The sequence below is a fragment of the Osmerus eperlanus genome, chromosome 16 (assembly GCF_963692335.1).
Source record: "Osmerus eperlanus chromosome 16, fOsmEpe2.1, whole genome shotgun sequence".
NCBI lineage: Eukaryota > Metazoa > Chordata > Actinopteri > Osmeriformes > Osmeridae > Osmerus > Osmerus eperlanus.
This window is the reverse complement of record NC_085033.1, coordinates 9119477-9137751: the sequence shown is the minus strand read 5'-3', so window position 1 is coordinate 9137751 and position 18275 is coordinate 9119477. Positions and strand designations below refer to the sequence as shown.

The 18275-nt window shown below is 41.3% G+C and overlaps 4 protein-coding genes across 6 annotated transcripts; 3 read left to right on the top strand and 1 right to left on the bottom strand.

Annotated features, from left to right (window-relative positions):
* The first annotated feature begins 97 nt into the window (after positions 1–97).
* si:ch211-91p5.3 (uncharacterized) lies at positions 98–7852 on the top strand. The gene is made up of 22 exons (XM_062480919.1): positions 98–414; positions 529–654; positions 742–861; positions 1003–1167; positions 1284–1478; positions 1613–1784; positions 1873–1980; positions 2139–2417; positions 2476–2619; positions 2716–2850; positions 2990–3685; positions 3886–4023; positions 4104–4241; positions 4360–4455; positions 4661–4768; positions 4865–5020; positions 5134–5337; positions 5474–5626; positions 5718–5928; positions 6081–6172; positions 6524–6661; positions 6809–7852. The coding sequence occupies exons 1-22, from the start codon at positions 217–219 to the stop codon at positions 6898–6900; spliced, it is 3864 nt and encodes a 1287-aa protein (XP_062336903.1). The 5' UTR covers positions 98–216; the 3' UTR covers positions 6901–7852.
* A 1155-nt stretch (positions 7853–9007) lies between these two features.
* LOC134036177 (SH2 domain-containing protein 1A-like) lies at positions 9008–15921 on the top strand. Of its 3 annotated transcripts, XM_062480992.1 has the most exons (5): positions 9008–9243; positions 10482–10542; positions 10624–10768; positions 10902–10967; positions 11182–11318. In XM_062480992.1, the coding sequence occupies exons 1-4, from the start codon at positions 9053–9055 to the stop codon at positions 10922–10924; spliced, it is 420 nt and encodes a 139-aa protein (XP_062336976.1). In that variant the 5' UTR covers positions 9008–9052; the 3' UTR covers positions 10925–10967; positions 11182–11318. The 3 variants fall into 3 exon arrangements, with proteins under 3 accessions (XP_062336976.1, XP_062336977.1, XP_062336975.1); XM_062480993.1 differs by lacking the exons at positions 10902–10967; positions 11182–11318 and adding an exon at positions 15783–15921; XM_062480991.1 differs by having other exon boundaries at positions 10902–11204.
* On the bottom strand, positions 11328–15393 carry LOC134036154 (granulocyte-macrophage colony-stimulating factor receptor subunit alpha-like). The gene is made up of 11 exons (XM_062480954.1): positions 15142–15393; positions 14633–14703; positions 14199–14545; positions 13860–14050; positions 13516–13721; positions 12906–13045; positions 12643–12781; positions 12443–12551; positions 11989–12070; positions 11786–11914; positions 11328–11687 (listed from the first exon to the last, which is right to left on the bottom strand). Exons 2-10 carry the CDS (start codon positions 14694–14696, stop codon positions 11819–11821), a joined length of 1374 nt encoding a protein of 457 aa, XP_062336938.1. The 5' UTR covers positions 14697–14703; positions 15142–15393; the 3' UTR covers positions 11328–11687; positions 11786–11818.
* On the top strand, positions 15795–18041 carry LOC134036158 (caspase-8-like). The gene is made up of 5 exons (XM_062480959.1): positions 15795–16098; positions 16264–16292; positions 16636–16741; positions 16960–17539; positions 17625–18041. The coding sequence occupies exons 1-5, from the start codon at positions 15795–15797 to the stop codon at positions 17770–17772; spliced, it is 1167 nt and encodes a 388-aa protein (XP_062336943.1). The 3' UTR covers positions 17773–18041.
* The last annotated feature ends 234 nt before the right edge of the window (positions 18042–18275 follow it).

Below are 18275 nucleotides of genomic sequence, written 5' to 3'. Positions count from 1 at the left end.
TTTTTTATTTTTTTAAGATTTTGGATTTTTTTTATGCGATAGCCCAACTTGTTTATTTCCATGATGACGTGATGCCTTTATGCACGCCTCCAACACAGACAGAGCGAAGCGAGGCCGGGCGCTTAGGAACAGAATTGTATTCGTCTGTGCGAGATGTGAAGTCCATCAGAATTTACTTGGATTGTAGTCGATTTTCAAATTGAAATTGGCATCGTCATGGATTGTTTCACAAGGTTTGAAGATGACGGGTATAAAAATTGGATTAAAACGCAAATGGGTCTGCAATCCCTTAAATTACTCCTACAGGATTTCATAGAAAACGAAACCGAAACTTACCATACGTTTCTACGTAATCGAATTAAAGGAGCCAAGTGTCAAAACCGATGTGAATTTAAGAAAGGGAAGCTCAATCAGGTGATTGATTGACAGATCATTGTAGGCTACCTCATGATTTACTGAATGATAGTTCAGCTAACACTAAAAGGACTGTTGTTCAAATGAACGAGGCATTATATTTCGTCTCCATAGGTTTCTCCTGTTTGTGAGCACTGTAAGCCTTGGAAAGATGAGATCCTGGCAAACTCCAAAGGTCCGCTGTTCTGGAATAATTGTAAACCCTATCTCTGGCCAGAAGAAAAATGGGAGGTGGCTAAAGTAAGTACTGAATTACTACTGTGGCCCACACTTATTCGATTAATGTCTGGGTGTGTACATTCATTGTATGTGTTATTGCATTGTTAGGTCTACATGGCTCGTGGCAATGACAAGCACACGTCTGTTGACCAGTTTGATATCTCTGCTTTCCTGAATCTCATGACCAACTGCAACCACTTCCAGTGGGTGGGCAAAAATATCAAACAAGTAAATACCAATAAGTTTCACACCAGCACAAGTACACACATAAATATTCCCAAGCTACAAATACTTATTTTTTACTCTCAGTTAAGCATTTAGTTTCCGGTAAGCATCTATAAACATCATGTTGACTTTTACATTGTGAAGACAGTCTTGCAGGTAACCAATGTGAGGAACCGGGTCATGCATACATCTTCCTGGCGTGTGAAGAGGGAGGAGCTAGAGGTTTACCTTCAGCGAATCAGAGAACTTGGTAGAGCACTGGAAGGAAAGGCACCCAACATCAGAGCATTGGATGACGATATCAACCAGGTGTGTGTGTGTGTGTGAGAGAGAGATCAATTACAAAGTAGAAAAAACTATCTGAAACAGAAAAAGTGAGCATATCTTCTAACTGGAGTCACTGAATGTATGATAACTTGTTTCAGCTCCAGAATATAGACTTCAGTCTGATCCCTGAGCTCACCAAAGGAAGAGCACAAGGTCATACCAGTGCTGGTGACAAGCATTCAGAGAATATCCTAAAGTTGCAAAAGTTCCTCGGTCAAGAGCAACAGATCCTGAAGGATCAGTTGGAGTCCCTGTCTAAATGCTATGAAGAGGACAGAGAAAAGGCTCTGACTGTAAGTTAAATAAAGTCAGACGTATACCACACCTGTATCTCCATGGTAGACACACCCACAATAAGATCTGGCCTGTAAAGAAACACACACACACACATGACAAGAGTCACAAAGGTCATGTGTGTGTTTCACAGCAGGAGGAGCTGCAGGGGTTGAGGGTGTTCCTGGAGGAGAACAAGGACCTGGCGCAGAGTCTGGCACCCCAGTGGGACAGGCTGAGGGAGGTGCAAAAAACTGTGGAGCAGCACGGACAACAGATAAACACACTCACAGGCAGAGTGGACGTACTGGAGCAGAACTCTCCAGGTAAGGGAAAACCATTCAAATTATTTTTAGCCTCTGCATAGAAAACTCTCACTGTGAAAGGACACCGAAATGTGTGTTTGTGTTGCAGATTTTGAGTTCGGTGCAGGTATCTTGATGTTTAAAAACCATCTATTTGAGGAGACCAGGAAACGTGGATGGCCTGAACCGATATTCTCTGAGCGTAGAGAATCCGCTGGTAAATCACCTGACACATACACACACACACACACACACACACACACACACACACACACAGAAGGACACACGCAAGATGAGGCCTGAGACATTCATCTTCCAGTCAAGGGACAATAGGCCTTTTCGACTCAACCTTGGGTTTTGTATTTGTGTGTTCAGGATACAGAGGCATTGTGAAGGTCAATGGTCAGGCATTTACTGGTTCTACAGTTTGTGGAAGTATAAAGAGAGCACACCAGGAAGTGGCAAAAAAGGCTCTTAGTGGCCTACCCAATCAGACTGCAGACCTCAGTCAGCCAGCCAATGACCAGGTGGAGGGGGAGGCCTCCAACATGCCACCCAATCAGACTGCAGACCTCAGCCAACTAGCCAAAGACCAGGTGGAGGGGGAGGCCTCCAACATGCCATCCAATAAATTAAGAAATCTCTCAGGCACAGGTACAATTCTTCTCAACAACCTTGTTTAAATTGAGCACAATTCACTTAACATCAATAGGTTCTCTGTCACGTGACTCTGCAGGTTTGTCCTTCTATGGAAGTGTCACCGTGGACCTCAACCATGACATCTGTGAAGAGGGCCATGAAGGGGAGGCTGTGAAATCTGCATATATGAAATTAGCCCTATTGCTTGGTCTGCAGGGTTAGTAGACTTTCATGAAAACATCAGCCAGCGTGTCATATAGTCATGCCCTTGTTTATTCACAGTTCTTTACCAGCAGATCCCTACTGTCCCTAGTTTCCTCAGGTTTGTCCTATAAGGAGACAGCTCTGCAGTATTGTCAGAGAAGGGATGTCCCGCTTCCACAGGAGATCAGCCAATCCACCGGCTGCACCCTCAAATTCAGTGGACCCATTACCTATCATGACCAAGGTATTGTGACAATCACCAAACCTTTCTATTGTGGTTACACACAATATCATGTTTGAAAGATAACTTTCAATAAAATGACACATTTGTTTGTCACTTTATAGATTAATTTTTTTACATGGAAACTTGTTTTTCCTTATAGAGGGCTCCAATAAAAAGAAGCAGGCACAACAGCAGGCAGCTAAAAGGGCCCTGCAGGTCCTGTGTGAGTTCCTGGGGAAGAGCGAGGTAAAGGAAGACAACTACATTGGAGCCCTGAAGGAACTACTAGAGGCTAGGGGACAGAGTAAACCTGTTTATGACGTAACCGACAGAAGAGGAGGTACAGGGGAGGAGAGAGGGGCGGCCATGGTTGAGACAGGGGAGGAGAGAGGGGCGGCCATGGTTGAGACAGGGGAGGAGAGAGGGGCAGCCATGGTTGAGACAGGGGAGGAGAGAGGGGCAGCCATGGTTGAGACAGGGGAGGAGAGAGGGGCAGCCATGGTTGAGACAGGGGAGGAGAGAGGGGCAGCCATGGTTGAGACAGGGGAGGAGAGAGGGGCAGCCATGGTTGAGACAGGGGAGGAGAGAGGGGCGGCCATGGTTGAGGAGACAGGGGAGGAGGAGAGGGGCGCAGCCATGGTTGACAAGGAAGGAGGACAAATGTATGTCAATCACGAAAGGAAGGATGAGAAAGGAGGAGCATCAGGTTCAGGTGAGAGAGGGAGCAGTGGGGAGGGTACAGGAGCTGAATGCCTTCAGGGTTTGTCATCTATGGACTGGACTCCTGTACCCATGGATACCAGTAAACCCATGGAGGTCACACCCACTCAGCCAGAGGAGCGGAGCATCTCTGGAGGTGTGCATGTTTAACATTCAAACCAAATGTATCATTCATTCAGTCCAAAACAATGTTTGGTTAATAGCCTAAGGAAGTTAAAGGAATTAAAGAAAACATGACAAGATCATAGGGAGTAAAGCATCTAATGGGTTCTGTGTCCCGGACAGGAGTAATATGTCTGGTTAATAACGTGAAAATGTCCCTTATCTCAAACCCAGGGAGGTTCATATGTTGTGTGAAGGTAAGGATAAAGAAGGAGCTGGCACCCTCTGAAGCCTCCAGCCAGGAGGGGGCAGTACAGGAAGCCTACATGAGTCTTCTACAAGCTCTGTCTCTAGAACAAACAACTACACCAGGTACACACACACACACATGCACACCCTTGACAATATTGATTAAATAAAAGAATGACTATTTACGTTTTGGGTCTTTGCAGGTGGTGAGCGTCAGTGTGTGCTAGAGTTCTTTAAGCAGTCAGAATGTGTCCCCCCGGTGGAAGAGAGTGACATAACAGCTGAGAGGAAACACAGGTGCAAACTAAGCATCATGGGAGAACTCTCTTTCCACAGTCCAAGTAAGTCTTTCATTTATCACAAAATAAGTGACTTTGTGTTTTCAACTTTCATGCAGACTGTATTATAGCTCTCTTTCTCTCTTTCTCTCTCCTTCCCTGACATTTTTTTTGTGTCCAGAAGGGGCAGCTAAAAAGCAGCATGCAGAACAGTATGCAGCTAAGGAGGCCCTGAGACATCTGGAAGGTGTGCTCGGAGGAAACAGCCGAATCCCAGGTCAGCATTCAGAGTTGGACTGCTCAGGCAGCCTAGATAGGTACACCGCATGACCCTGGTCATAGTAAGATAGAGGCCACAACAAGAACTCCAGGCAGCCATCAGTTTCTCCATGTGTTGGTTTAAACCTACTCAGCCTTGGCATTAAAAGTAATACCACAGTATCATTATCCTTGTCGTTGTGTTGCCATCCTACAATTTACAGATTCAAGTGAGAACTACAAAGGCAGGCTGCAAGAGCTTGTCACCAAACATGGGGGAGGAGCCAACATGATTGCATACCATACGACAGATACTTCCAACACTACAGCAGGTTTGGCCTTGATATGCAGAATGTCTGTCCTATCTCAAGTTGTCCTGAGATCAGCCTCTTAGATAAACTTCAGCCTATACTTACTGTCTTCCACAGCAGGTCAGGTGACAAAGGAAAGCAGAGTGGTCTGTGGTTCCAACCCACGTGCAGAGGGGTCAGTCAAACATGCTGTTGCCACGGAGACTACACCTGAAAACCTTGACCAGCCTCAGGATGAAAGAACTTCCAAGATGCACTCTAACATACTGACAGGTGACTTTACATACACTATTAGATTTAATTTCTTGTTGTCTGGGTGTGGCTTGTCTTGGCTATCATTTTGATATGCTTGTATTTTTCTTTTCTTTATATGTGTAAATGTTCAGGGATGAATCAGTGGCTGGTGTGTTCGGGTCTCCGTGGTGTAGAGTGTGAGGATCTGAGTGTAGAGCAGAGGTATGAGTGGAGAGTTTGTGTGGGGTTTGAAGGTTTCACCCTCCAGATCAAGGAGCTGTTCGGTTCTAAGAAGGAGGCGATACGCCATGCCTACCTCCGCTTGGGGCTCGCAGGACAGATCTGCCAGAAGGATGGTGAGTTTTGTTTGTCTGTCTGTAGGATCATCGTTGTCAAGGATGTTAATGCTAGTCAGAGTGACTTCTCTATATTTCTACAATATGGCTCAAGCACAAATCTATCTCTCTCCCTCCTTCCCTCTCTCGTTACAAGAGTTTAAATCCAAAGAAAAAATCCTTACATTCTTCGCCAAGCATTCCTTCTCTAAACCTGGGGAGACTGTACACGAAACCAAAACAGGACCTAGTTTGAGTTTCTCCTGCTCTCTCACTGACATCACCTGTGTGTTCACCTACTGTGGAGAGGGTATGGTGCTGTAGAAAGAATCAATTACTTTTCATTTACATGGATCGTTGTATCTGAAAAAGTGGTTCACTACTTTGTGTGTGATTTTCAGGTTCTACTGAGGATGCAGCTTGTCTGTCTGCTGTACAGAAGGCTCTTTCCTGCTTGTGTCCTCTCCTTGGCTATGCAAGTCTTGCCATGGACAGTGTAGTAGACGAACATGAAAGACTCAGGACTCTGCTGGAAAAAGAAAACCTTAATCCTGCAAAATCCGTTCTTGAAAGAACTTGGTACAGGAGTTCAGCCAAGCTGAAATTTACAAGGTTAGTCCTATCTTAGAATACAGTATTTCACTCTTATTCAAAAACCTACAAAACCTACTTACACAGCCGACCCTGATTTGACCAACTTTCCTCCAGACAATGTAAGCCCCTGTGGTGTTGGAGGGGTTTCTCAGCCTTTGTCTCATTTGCAGGTACAGTGTAGAGACCAAGGGCCAGCAGAGTAAGACAGACACCAAGAACCAACTTAGCAGGCGTTTACTACGACTACTGGGAGAGGATACAGGTTTGTGCAACCACAATAGCATACACGCAAGGGCTTACACAAGAGCGGGAACATGCTTGACAAACAAAGCTGTCAAATGGGTTGCTCATTGTCTTCAGATGCTCTCGGCTGCTAATAGTAGAGGTGTGTTTGCAATGCTGCTTTGTTGCTGCCTCCACCACCAGTGTTCTATTTTGTCATGTTAAAGGTTGGGCAATCTCGGGCATAGAACTTTTTTAAAGCACAACCAGACCAGCAATCTTAACAGAAGGATATTTGGAGAAATAAAAATGATCAACATGGAGAAATAACAGATAAACAGACTCTCGCCAACAAATACAGATATTGTCTCTCCACCTGTCTATCCTCCAGCCTCCAGCAGTGTTTCCCCCAGGAACACTATGGAAGAGTGGTTTATAAAGAATAAACTGGAGAAACCTCAGTTTAAAGAAACAGATGGGATGTTTGGGACCAGAGTCACCTTCTCAGCCCTTGTTCACTGCATCACAGGTCTTTAACACACGTACTCACTTCTAAACAATAGCTGTCAACACGTTAATGTATTGTTTATGAATAATCATGAATAATATATTGTTTTTAATAGAGTAAATGGTGTTTATAATCTGTATCACAGGAGCACATGTTGTCTGTCTGTAGATGCGGACAGGTATGAAGAAACAGAAAGGCAACTGGTGGAAGAGCTGAAGAAGAAGATCCAATACTTGAGTGATGGCAGCAGTAACCCTTGATTCTACAACGTAGGACTGGATTAGGTATTGAGTAGGGATACACTACTGTAGATGTACGGTCAAATAGACCCAGTATGGTTGTTGATCCAGCTGCAAGTGTGGCAAATATTCATTCTACTCATTCTGATTTTAAATATATTTCAAACCTTATCATGTATTTACATTTAGTCATTTAGCACTTATCCAGAGCAACTTACAGTAAGTACAGGGACATTCCCCCCGAGGCAAGTAGGGTGAAGTGCCTTGCCCAAAGACACAACGTCATTTTGCATGGCCGAGAATCGAACCGGCCATCCTCTGAGGATGTACTACTTTATAACAGGTGAGATGAGTCTTGAGATGAGTCTGGTTTTCAGGCTTTTGGTTCGGGTTGGTAATTGCTACTTCTACATAAATAGAAACCTGTGTAAACACTAGTATCTGAATGTTACAAATATACTCTAGAGTCAAACCTTCTTTAACTGTTTACTTTACTTGTTCATATCAAATGTCGAAGAATGACCAGATTGACCCTTGCTATTAGACTTCTGTTCATTTGATAAGGTTCAAAGATAAATGAGTACATGCAGTGATTATAAAACCCTGTTGATTTGATGCTTTGTATGAGTAAATGCTACAGAAGTTTTATCAGAATGATGTAACCTAGATATGAATGTGTAGGCCTCTGCCTTTGGATGAAAGAGTTATCTGTGCTGGTCTCAGCTCTACAATTTATTGTGTTGTAAAAAGTAGAACAAAGACACATACTGATAACATCGTCACCAGAGTTAGGAGAAAGAAAGGAGTACCAGTTGGCACTTGATTTCTGATCCTTGGTGGAGGTGCTTTGTAAACAACGACGAAAGCCAGAAAGGGTTTGTTTCATGCTATAAGAAGGACTGTGAGCCTTCACCATTTTGTAATGCTCTGTTCTTGCCTGCAAGCTTGTATTAAACTCAATCAAACATCAGAACTCTTGGTCATTTGTTACTTGGTCGTATTCAGAACCGACTCAACGAACCAGGGAAGCGCATATTGACTTCAACACTAACAATGCATTGAAAATGAATAAACATTGTATAAAATCTGAAGGCACAGTAATTGACGTAGGTTTCATAAACCACGTTCACAAAGTGCTCCTCTGAAAGTTCATATGCCACATCCTGAAATGACAACATTTCAACATGGGTATTTTTGTGGTAATGTCGTCTTCTGTCCTAGCCTGGTCCTGACCAGACTCTCATACATTTCATTTGTACAGAAGCAAAATCAAAATTGAGCGGATGTACATAGGAGGGCAGAGCCAGGCTACTTGTGTCCTGCCATGCACATCACAACAGCAAAATAGTTCAAATCACACACTCTGATCAAAAGCTGTGCTTTTAATTTAGGAGCTTAGATATAATTCATTTGATATTTAAAATTACCATAAGGCTGCACTGCAGGTTTTAAACATGTGCGATATGGATCTACTTCTGTTTGCCTGATATGTATCATTTCCTGTTTAATGCAGACAATGCTGTTGTAGTTGCAACCGTAGAAACAGCAGAGAGAGGAAGGAAGGGGAGAACAGGGTGAATTTTGAGAAACAGAAAGTGGGTGGCTGATGTGTTTTGATAAGATAAGTGATATTTTGGTCCAGAGTTAGATACCCCCCCCCCCCTCCTCCTCCCCACACTCACACACACATACAGGTGCCTGGAGACATGTATAGAGAAATATATATAGTTGGTTTATATGTGTATATATATTGTTTGTGTTTGTGATTTCGTTTGCTTACAGTGTCTGCTCTGTGTCCAAAAAGCCCTTATTTCAGTGTAACCATTGCTCAAATTTTAAAATGTATTTATTTTGTGCAGCAATGAGCAGCGTTGCAACTGACAATCAGAAAAGCAGGAGGAAAACATTGTTAAAAGTTCAGAAATCATTTTAGCCTAACTCCTAATAAGGTAAAAAGAAAAGACCCCTGGCCTCGGCCTCTCACCACACTCATACAACCTAATGGTACATTGGTACAGAAAAAAATACCTTTGTTATGACCAAAGAGAAGATCAACTGTGCGGCAGTTTCACTTATGATATAAAGGTGTGAAATCCGCAAAGATACAGCTTTTCCTGCCTCACATCCTTTACCTCCGTTGATTTGCACTCTACCCTGGTGCTACATGTGAACCATGGCTAGTCAGAGTAACGGTGGCTTAAATCTTCATGACGACATGATGGAGAGCGCTCTGATCCGCTCTATCTACTATGGTAAAATCAGTAAAGAGCATACGGAGAGGCTGTTGGAGAGACATGGGCACGAGGGCAGCTTTTTGCTAAGAGACAGTGAGAGCGTGCAAGGGGTATACTGTTTGTGCGTACGGTGAGTTCACAAAATAGTTGGCCGCCTAGGACTGTAGTCAGAAATGATTAGTCTTTCTTTTTGTCTACCCTTTATACGTTTTTGTGTAGTTTTATAGGAGACATTGGTATTGGGCTAGTAACTCTTCAACCATACTGCTTTTTGTATTTTTTCCCTTTGGTCGATTGAGAGCACCTGGCCTTTCTAATGATGTCACAAATGTAAACAACCTCAGGAATAGCCATGTAATTATATTGTATAATAATTTGTTAATCCAGTTATAATGCATAATTATAACTACTGAGAAAACTAAGTTGTGACATTTATTTGACTTAAATATGTTAATTTGACAAATGTCAAATATTTTACCCCAGGTCTCTGTATGATAAAGATAGAAGAAATATACAGAACATATTTATTATCTTTTATTTATTTCTCCTCAGAACATGAATGGATGATGGGTTGAGTCAAATGGATGTCTTGACTATTCTATTTTGTACTGCATAACCTATATGTCCATCAGTGCCTCGTGTCTATGAGCAAACCACAGATTATCTGTGATATATTATGCTGTCTAAAGAGTAATTGCTTCAACATAGCAGTTTTCACAAATATTTCTGACATGGCACATAAATGTCCTAAATTCAAATGTTAATCGATGTAATTTAAGTTTAGGCTATAGAGTTGTTTTTAAAGCATTCTCTTCAAATTAAATGCTTATTTAAAGGAAACATCTCATTCATATTTTGAGTTGTATTGATGTGGGGAAAATAACTAGATACTATCAAGAGTATCTAAAACTGTGGACAATTTTCACACTGTGTGAGAAGATCTTAGATTTGACAAGATCTTAGACAAACCTCATAAGAGTTACATAGAAAGTACCAATTGGACAATTTCCAGACATCGGAGCAGATGACTTAATGTCATATTTAATCTCAGTTTCATTTCCATATTCCAAATCTGAAAACTAAATGCAACAACAATTGTAAAGATTTGTTTTAATGCAGCAGAGCAAATAGTGTTCTCATGAGTTGTGGATAGATCATTATTGTTTAGGTTAACACAAATACATGCTTACACACACTCACATACACATGCATGTAACACACTGATTACTACAATGAGAGGCAGAGGCATACCAGTGCTACCAGGTCTGAGACACTATCCCCTTTCAATACTTCTAAAATCGGAGTAGATTCAGAATAAACATTTTCATTCTGACACTAATATACTTCCCTACACTTGACTGTTTCTAGGCAGACTCCATATGTCCACACCTACAGAATCTGCCATTCCTCTGAAGGATGGGCCCTTCAGGTGAGTGAATGGTCCACACAGGCACAAACACAACGCATAAACATCTACTGTCAACATGTGTGTTTGTATGTGTTCATGTAGGTCGCTACAGGAAAAAGGCAGCAGCATTTCAGGACTCTTGACAGGCTGATAGAAAGTTATAGAAGAGGCGTTGCCTCTGACGTCATAACCCCCCTGACACACCCACTGGACAAGACACAGCTGCAAGACATAAGGCCAACAACAGGTATTTTGTGATCTTAATCTATGTTTTCTTGCTTTCTACACACAAAAATGTTTTATGATGTTCAGTATCCCGTTTTAATCATGCATACATGTTTTAAAGTCTGATGCAGTTGGCTTTGATTGATTTTTCACAGAGACGGCCTATATGGAAATGTGAAACTAACAAATCATTCTCAGTAGAGGAGACTGCAACTGGTCAGGTGTTTTTAATGTGTTGATGTTTTGTTATGTATTTAAGACAATAACAGCATTTAAACATGTATTAGTACTGTGTATACAAATTTAAATATGTCATTTTACTTTGTTTTGTCTACACAGTTTGGGGGAATTGTGGGTTGGCGTAAGGAAATAAGAAACCTCGGGGAGGTGGGTTTTGAGGAGTGTTCATTTGCTGTTATGTTATGTGTCCACCAGGTGGACTTACTCCTCTGTATTTTACCCAAGATACTTCAAGCCTGCCATCTGATTGCTATGAGGGTGGATACTGATCTAATATCGGATCTAAAGTGACTCCTACCTGAATGTGCAACATATGCCATGTGCTATTATACATTACCAACTCAACAAATCAAATGTTTATTTCAAACAAAATGGCAATACAAAAATGACCAGGATTAAGTAAAACCTTTTCACAGCTTTATACAACTCAAAAGGTTACAGTGCAAGCAATAATAGCACGAGTCATAGCATAGCTGCATGGTGATCTAAGTCCACTGACTGTTTTGTATGAAACACTAGTGAATGAGTCCACATGGTATTCATGTCCTCTCCCTGCTGCCTACTAAAGGGCAACATTTCAAGCTTTGCTTTGCACCATTAATAAAGCACACCGGTTTCTGAAATAACAGTATGTATATTTGAGTAGCAGACACTTTCCATTTCATTCACAATTGCAGTTAATATAACTCATGTTAACTATGGTATGTCATCACTTTTCCAATTCTTCTCACCATTTGAAACTGCTTAGCCTAACATAAATTGCTGTAAAGGAGCTGCTTTCAATATGGATTAGGGTTAGAGAAGCCGATGGTGCTGCTGTCTCCATGCCAGATTACCAGCTAGTGACTGGATCCTTCTCAGAAGTCTCTTCTGCTTCCTCCACTATAGTGATGTCATCCACGTATTTGGATAAGGGGGTAGGGACAATCTGACACAAGGGACAAACAAATATTAGGCCTGGTTGTAAGTGTGTGTGTGTGTTTGTGTGTGTTGTACATTTACCTGGAACAAGTCTTCTCTTTCCAGGAGAAGTTTAATCTTCTTGGGAGGCTGGGGTATGGGTGGAAATAGAAGTTTGGACACCCTGAAACACACACACAAGACACACATAAGTCATCAAAGGCCTGGAATCCTTACTGTTTTCAGCAGTTGCTGGTGGTTGCAGAAACACTTCTGATGTGTTAATTTCCTGGCAGTGACTTGCTTAAATACATAATTTTTCATTTCCTCTTTTTGTTGTTAACAAACAACAGTTAACAGATTGGGGCTTTCCATCTCTTCTTTGAGGAAGTATAGTTAGTGTCTTTGTCTTGTTTATTGTCCCCCTCTTGCTCATCTTTCTCTTCTTCCTCACAGCCAAGTTGGATTGATACTCTTGAATTAAAAGACTACAGTGTTTCTATGTATAAAGTAAGCTGAAGGAACCGGAGAGAATAAAGAGAGAAAGGATGAGTACCTCTGGGGCCTGAACAATATCAGTAATGCCAGTAGAATCATGGGTATTCCAAGGGTGATACCAATAATCACCAATGGTTTGAACTGGGTTGATGTATCCGCTGGCACGTCTAAACACAACATTACACACACACACAAATTGATATGGCAGGTTTGGATGAATTCAAGTTATTACTGTGTTATATAATTATGATTGCTCACCAATGGTACTACTCCAGGCACTCCAGTGGTGAACTTCATGGCACTTCCCATTTGGCTTTGTCCTGATCTTTACCTGATAGGCGAGTGAGGGGTCTGCGTTTGGTTCAGTGTAGTCCAGAAGTTCTTTAATCGTCCTCGGCTTGTTAGGCACACAAAAAACCCACACACAAACACACAGTTGTTGTACAGTTATGGGTCAGCACACATAGTTTTGCGTAAACACACATAGGCATACGGCCACGGGCACGCTGTAGTAGTTGTACCTCTTGGTTGTTGATGGATAGTTCGTATTCAAAGCAAGTGGCCGCAAAGTTCCACTGGCTGTAGGGAGTAGCCCACTGGACTAGCAAATCCCCTCCCTTGACCCTTTGAACCGTGACATTGGGGGGAGGACTCAGCACCACTTTGAGAAACACAAACATAACTATATAAGACACACACCCAGACACCCAGATCTGCAACATTTATTCACAGACACTCAGAGCTGCAACATGTATTTATCCTTCCCAAAGTAATGCTCCTTCTGTTTTGTACATTAATAGTTTTATAGTTAATCACGATAAAAAAAATGTGTTTTCCAGTTGCATTGTCAATTGCTTGGAGGACCCTGTCAGTTAAAAAACCACACAACAAAACCCACAAGTGGTACAGGAAGTGGTTTGGTAGCCTTAGTTTATGTTTACTTCCAATTTTCAAACAAACCAGTAACCCATGTCAGCTATGTCATGTGGTCTGTCATCAGAAACATTTGGTAGGCCTCTGGACTACACTTCCTGACAATGTCCTTCAGAAAATGTCAACATGGTACTTAGTTTGTATATAAGTGTGTACTGTATATGTTCAGTACTAGTAGTGTGAGTGGTGGTCACTTACCTATGTTTTTGAAGTGAAACTTAGTAGTGTAGAGGCACGAGATATAAGGTGTAGACACATTCACACTGAAAATCAGCGAATCCTCTGAATAAGCGCGAATAACGTCCGCCTCTCCGCGGCAATTGACCATGGCTCCGGACTGAGTTCCTCCACCAATATTATCCCAAACACAATCAACAGTAGAGATGGCCTTTTCTTTACACCCACTTGGTGAGGAAAATCACACGTACATTCACACAATATACAGATTATTTTGTGATTTGAATTAATACTTAACCGCTAATTGTCAATCAAATTACTAAAAACTGTGAATGACTGTGAGTCTGAATCACTGTGGGTCTTACATGACAGAGGCAGAGTATTGGCTTCCATCGGGGAGCTTGTTGGATGTCCAGGAGCAGTTGAGCTCATTGGACGGGTAGATGAAGCAGGAATATACCTTTAAATAGTGACACTTCCGCTCTCCTGGGGATGTATCGCAGTGCTTTCCCTGAGGATATCTTAGACATTCTTTAACTAAAGGCTTAGAATTGGGCTACAGAGAGAAGAACAGCAGTCACACAGTAAAAAAAAAACGTGTTACTTCTGACCATTCCATGTATTTATGAATCGGTTGGAATATATGTTGTTGTTTTTTTATAAATGTATATATTATACATTTTAAAAATAATGTATAATCTTACTGATTCATATGCATGATCATCCAGGTCACCATCCTGACAGAGGTTGGATGAATAAGGTTCCTCTTGACTCAGCAGGTCTGTCTGTAGAGTAGTGTGTGTGTGTGTATGCTCTGATATTTGGTGTGTAGGTGGATCAGTGTGTGTGTGCGTATGCTCTGATGTTTGGTGTGTAGGTGGATCAGTGTGTGTGTGCGTATGCTCTGATGTTTGGTGTGTAGGTGGATCAGTGTGTGTGTGCGTATGTTCTAATGTTTGGTTCTCATTCTGTTCAAAAGGCTTTGTGTCTGTCTCGTTCCATCTCTCTGTTCTCTCAGTCACATTGGGTTCAGTCTGAGGGGTCTCTGTCCCTGTCAGCACAAACACCATTAACATCCCAAATAATACACACGTTTAGGCCTACCTAAAGACACACACATGAAAAACTTAAGACTCACCTCCATTCAAGGTAGCACGGGCAAACAATACCCAGAATAGGGCACAAAAAAGAGAAAGCTGCATAGCGAACCTAGAAAATATATATAGGAACAGACAAACACACAAATAGGCATGAACTTATATCTTCATCCAGGCACAGTTTCTATCGCAGTGTCATTTCCTGGATAACAGCTGCCCACTGACAGCTTCAAACATTGATCAATGAGCTGTAACTTCTACCTCAAAAAAGAAAAACTGAAAATGCCAGTGTTCAGGGTATAAATATGTCACTTATACGATGGGCACAACAAAAACAGGGTAGTGTGTCCTTCACACTACACAGCATTCATAGCAGACCACATATTTCAACTTTAGTGAAGTACAGGGTGTCATCCAAAAGGTTTTAAAATACTATAGTGGCTGCAGTAGGCTTTACTAGCATTTATGCTAGATACATTAATTCATAATTAATCAAAACAATGAATAAAAAACGTTTTTACCATAACTTGCAAAACTATGCTTCCCTTACCAGTTATCCTGTAGTTTTGTGCTTCAGTGTCTATCAGTCTGGTCCGCGTTTGTCTGTGAGATTGAGAGAGGCTGGACAAACACCCTGAGGGGAAGGAAACATCAAGGCGTCATCAGGTTCACACTTATGCGGACTCTGGTCTGCAGAGGGTGGGCATAGCAAGACAAACTCTTTTGTACCCGGTTGAAGACTTCTTCGATACATCTGTTTCCTGATTGGTCACAAGCATTAGACTTTACTTTTTTTCCGCGGTAGAGCCTGCCTGCATCCATGTTTAAAGGTATTTTGCTCCTCCTGTTTCTGTAAAAAGAGCCGAGGCGTGTTCGGTGTCTCTTCATTTCCGTCCTTTTATGCAAAACGCGCGAAGAAAAAAAAGACACCACTAGGCAAATTCTAAACAAATTGGTATAGCATGCTATTCTTCATGTAATATATTGTTCAGTCGTGATATGTAGCATAAGCTATATAAATCAATTAGATTTGTATAGAATCCGTTGGTATTTGAGCCACACAGTAACGTAAAAAGATTAGTAAGGGCTAACAGTTGGCTTTATGACAGGAGAGTAGCTTGCAAGTGCACTGTTTTGAAAAAGAAAGTGGAAAACACCGCAATTGTAACGACTGTCCTCTTGTTGTTCCAGGTGTAGTACAGTATGGCATCTAATCAAGACGTTTTGAAAGGAAGAAAGACAGATTTCATAAGTATTCTGTCAAGGGACTTTTTAATCTTCGACATGGTGCATCAAAAAAACATTTTGACTGAGCGAGATTACCAACACTTAGTAGACTTGTTTGATAACGACAAGGAGCGTGCAGCAAGAACACTAATTGATAAGGTGAGATATAAAGGCGATCAGAAGAGCACAATGTTTGTGAACTTACTTCAAGAGGAGTTGATTTTGGACACCTACCCCAGGTTGAAAGAGATCTTCAACTTGAATGCCAATCTCAACAAAAGTAGGCTATGCTACTATTCTCACTACAAACCTATCCTGTTACAATCATGTAATGAACTGTCAGTGTTAATGTTGGGAATGCTAACACATTAGATATGATAAAAGTTGCTGTATTATATTTTAAAGAGCTAAACAAAAGTGAACGGTTTCTTTCATTTATATCTAGATGGTACACAAGACGTTGGAATGATCGAGGTAAGGACTTTGGTTGACGAACTTAAGTATTAAGCTAAATATTGTTTTCCTACTGCAGTGCAGAGCATAATGTTAAATGTAAACAAAAAGTGCTAACAATTCGCATAGACACTAAGCTACTTATTATAACAATTCTCTTCTCGTCCAAACATGTATGGTATGCACCTTTGCTGTTATAAAAACTTGTGAATATTGAATAGGCCTACATTAAACAGTACATTATTGATGGTGTTATATAGAGGATTCTTAAAACTTCTGCCCTAGTTAAAATTATAATTATAAATGTAGCTTTTATATTCAATATAATCATACAAAATTCCACTGGTGCTGGGGGTTTTTTCAGGACAGTTCCTATACGATGACCAGTGATCCACGAGGACTCTGTGTTGTCATCAACAACGAGAATTTCAAGAACCATAAACAAAGAAAAGGAACACAGAATGATGTTGGTGTGTACCATAACACAAACTTGTTTCTGTTTTGAAATAACTTGAAATTGTCTGAGTTTTTAAATAACTTGAGATGGAGTAGTTTACGTGAATGCTCATGTAGCTACGGACTTGGCTTGATCTCAAGTTAACTCAAAAGTTTGTGACAGGTTAATCAAATAGAAAAGTGATAGTGAGAGTTGTAGGATTTGATATTGTGTGTCTTTTCCTCCTTGCAGATGCCCTGGTGAAGGTGTTCAGCTGGCTGGGATTCAGAGTTGTGTTGTGCCAGGACCAGACCAAGATACAGATGGCTGATGTGTTGCGTCATTTTGCGTCATTGAATTTAGCTGAGCTTCAGAAATGCAAAGTTAAAGAGTGGTCTGGCAGTCAGTTTACTGAGATTAAGAATCCTATCATGCATGGAGATGCCCTTATCTGCTGTGCCCTGAGCCATGGTGAAAGAGGAGGTATCTGTGGAATTGACGACACAGTTCTCTCCATTGATGAAATGAGCTCCACTTTCATTGGGAGTAAATGCCCTGCCCTTAGTGGCAAACCCAAGGTGTTCATCCTTCAGGCATGTCAGGGATCAAAAGTACAGTCTGGAGTGCAGGTGGACTCAGCAGAGAAAGAGGAGGAGATGGAAACCGATACCGTACCAGGTTCCACTTCACAACAACCGTACTACATTCCTGAAGAGGCAGATTTCCTAAAGGCTTTTTCCACCGTAGAAACATATGTTTCTTTCAGAGATGGAGTTGAAGGTTCCTGGTTCATCCAGTCTCTCTGTAAACAACTGGAAATAGGTTGTACAAGGTAAGGTCAAATTCAATTGTCTAAATAAAAAAGGCAAGGTTTGTGTTCATTGTGTGTTCACCATGTGCTGTGTTTGTGTCTCCAGGGGGGATGACATCCTGACCATCTTCACACGAGTCAATAACGAAGTCAGCCTGAAGGAGGCTGCAAAGGCTGAACCGGGGAAAAAAAAACAGATGTCAGAGCTTAAGTCAACTCTGAGGAAAACACTTATCTTTCACCGTAAAAAGTAAATCCTCAACCTGCTATTTCTCACACTGTGGACCTAGCTACTATTTTTGGGTGATGAAAGGACACTGATTTTTTAATTATTTTTATTTAATTGAAATGTTAGCCTATTTTACTTTTTCACTTTTCTTAGAGACATAGGCCTATGATGTAATATGAAAAGCCCCTGAATAATGTAGGCTACATAACAATGTAATAAAAAAGGAAGAACTTTTATACTTTTCTGCCAGAGCAGTACATTTTGGTTGACAATAAAACTCAGTTGTGAACCTGATTTAAAGACTCCAGTCCTGTCCATTCCATTTACTCCCCAAATTCCAATGACTACTTTGTCACAAGGGTGACTTATTCATCAGAATGTTTCTTTTTTGTGCTAGGTCAGACTTGTTGATATAAGTTGTGCACTTGTTTTCTGAAACCAGAACATCTAAGAGTACACGTAACTGAATTATAAAGTCCATTCTTAAAATTAATTCCGTCCTGACCTAATTTTGTAGAATTGCGCTGC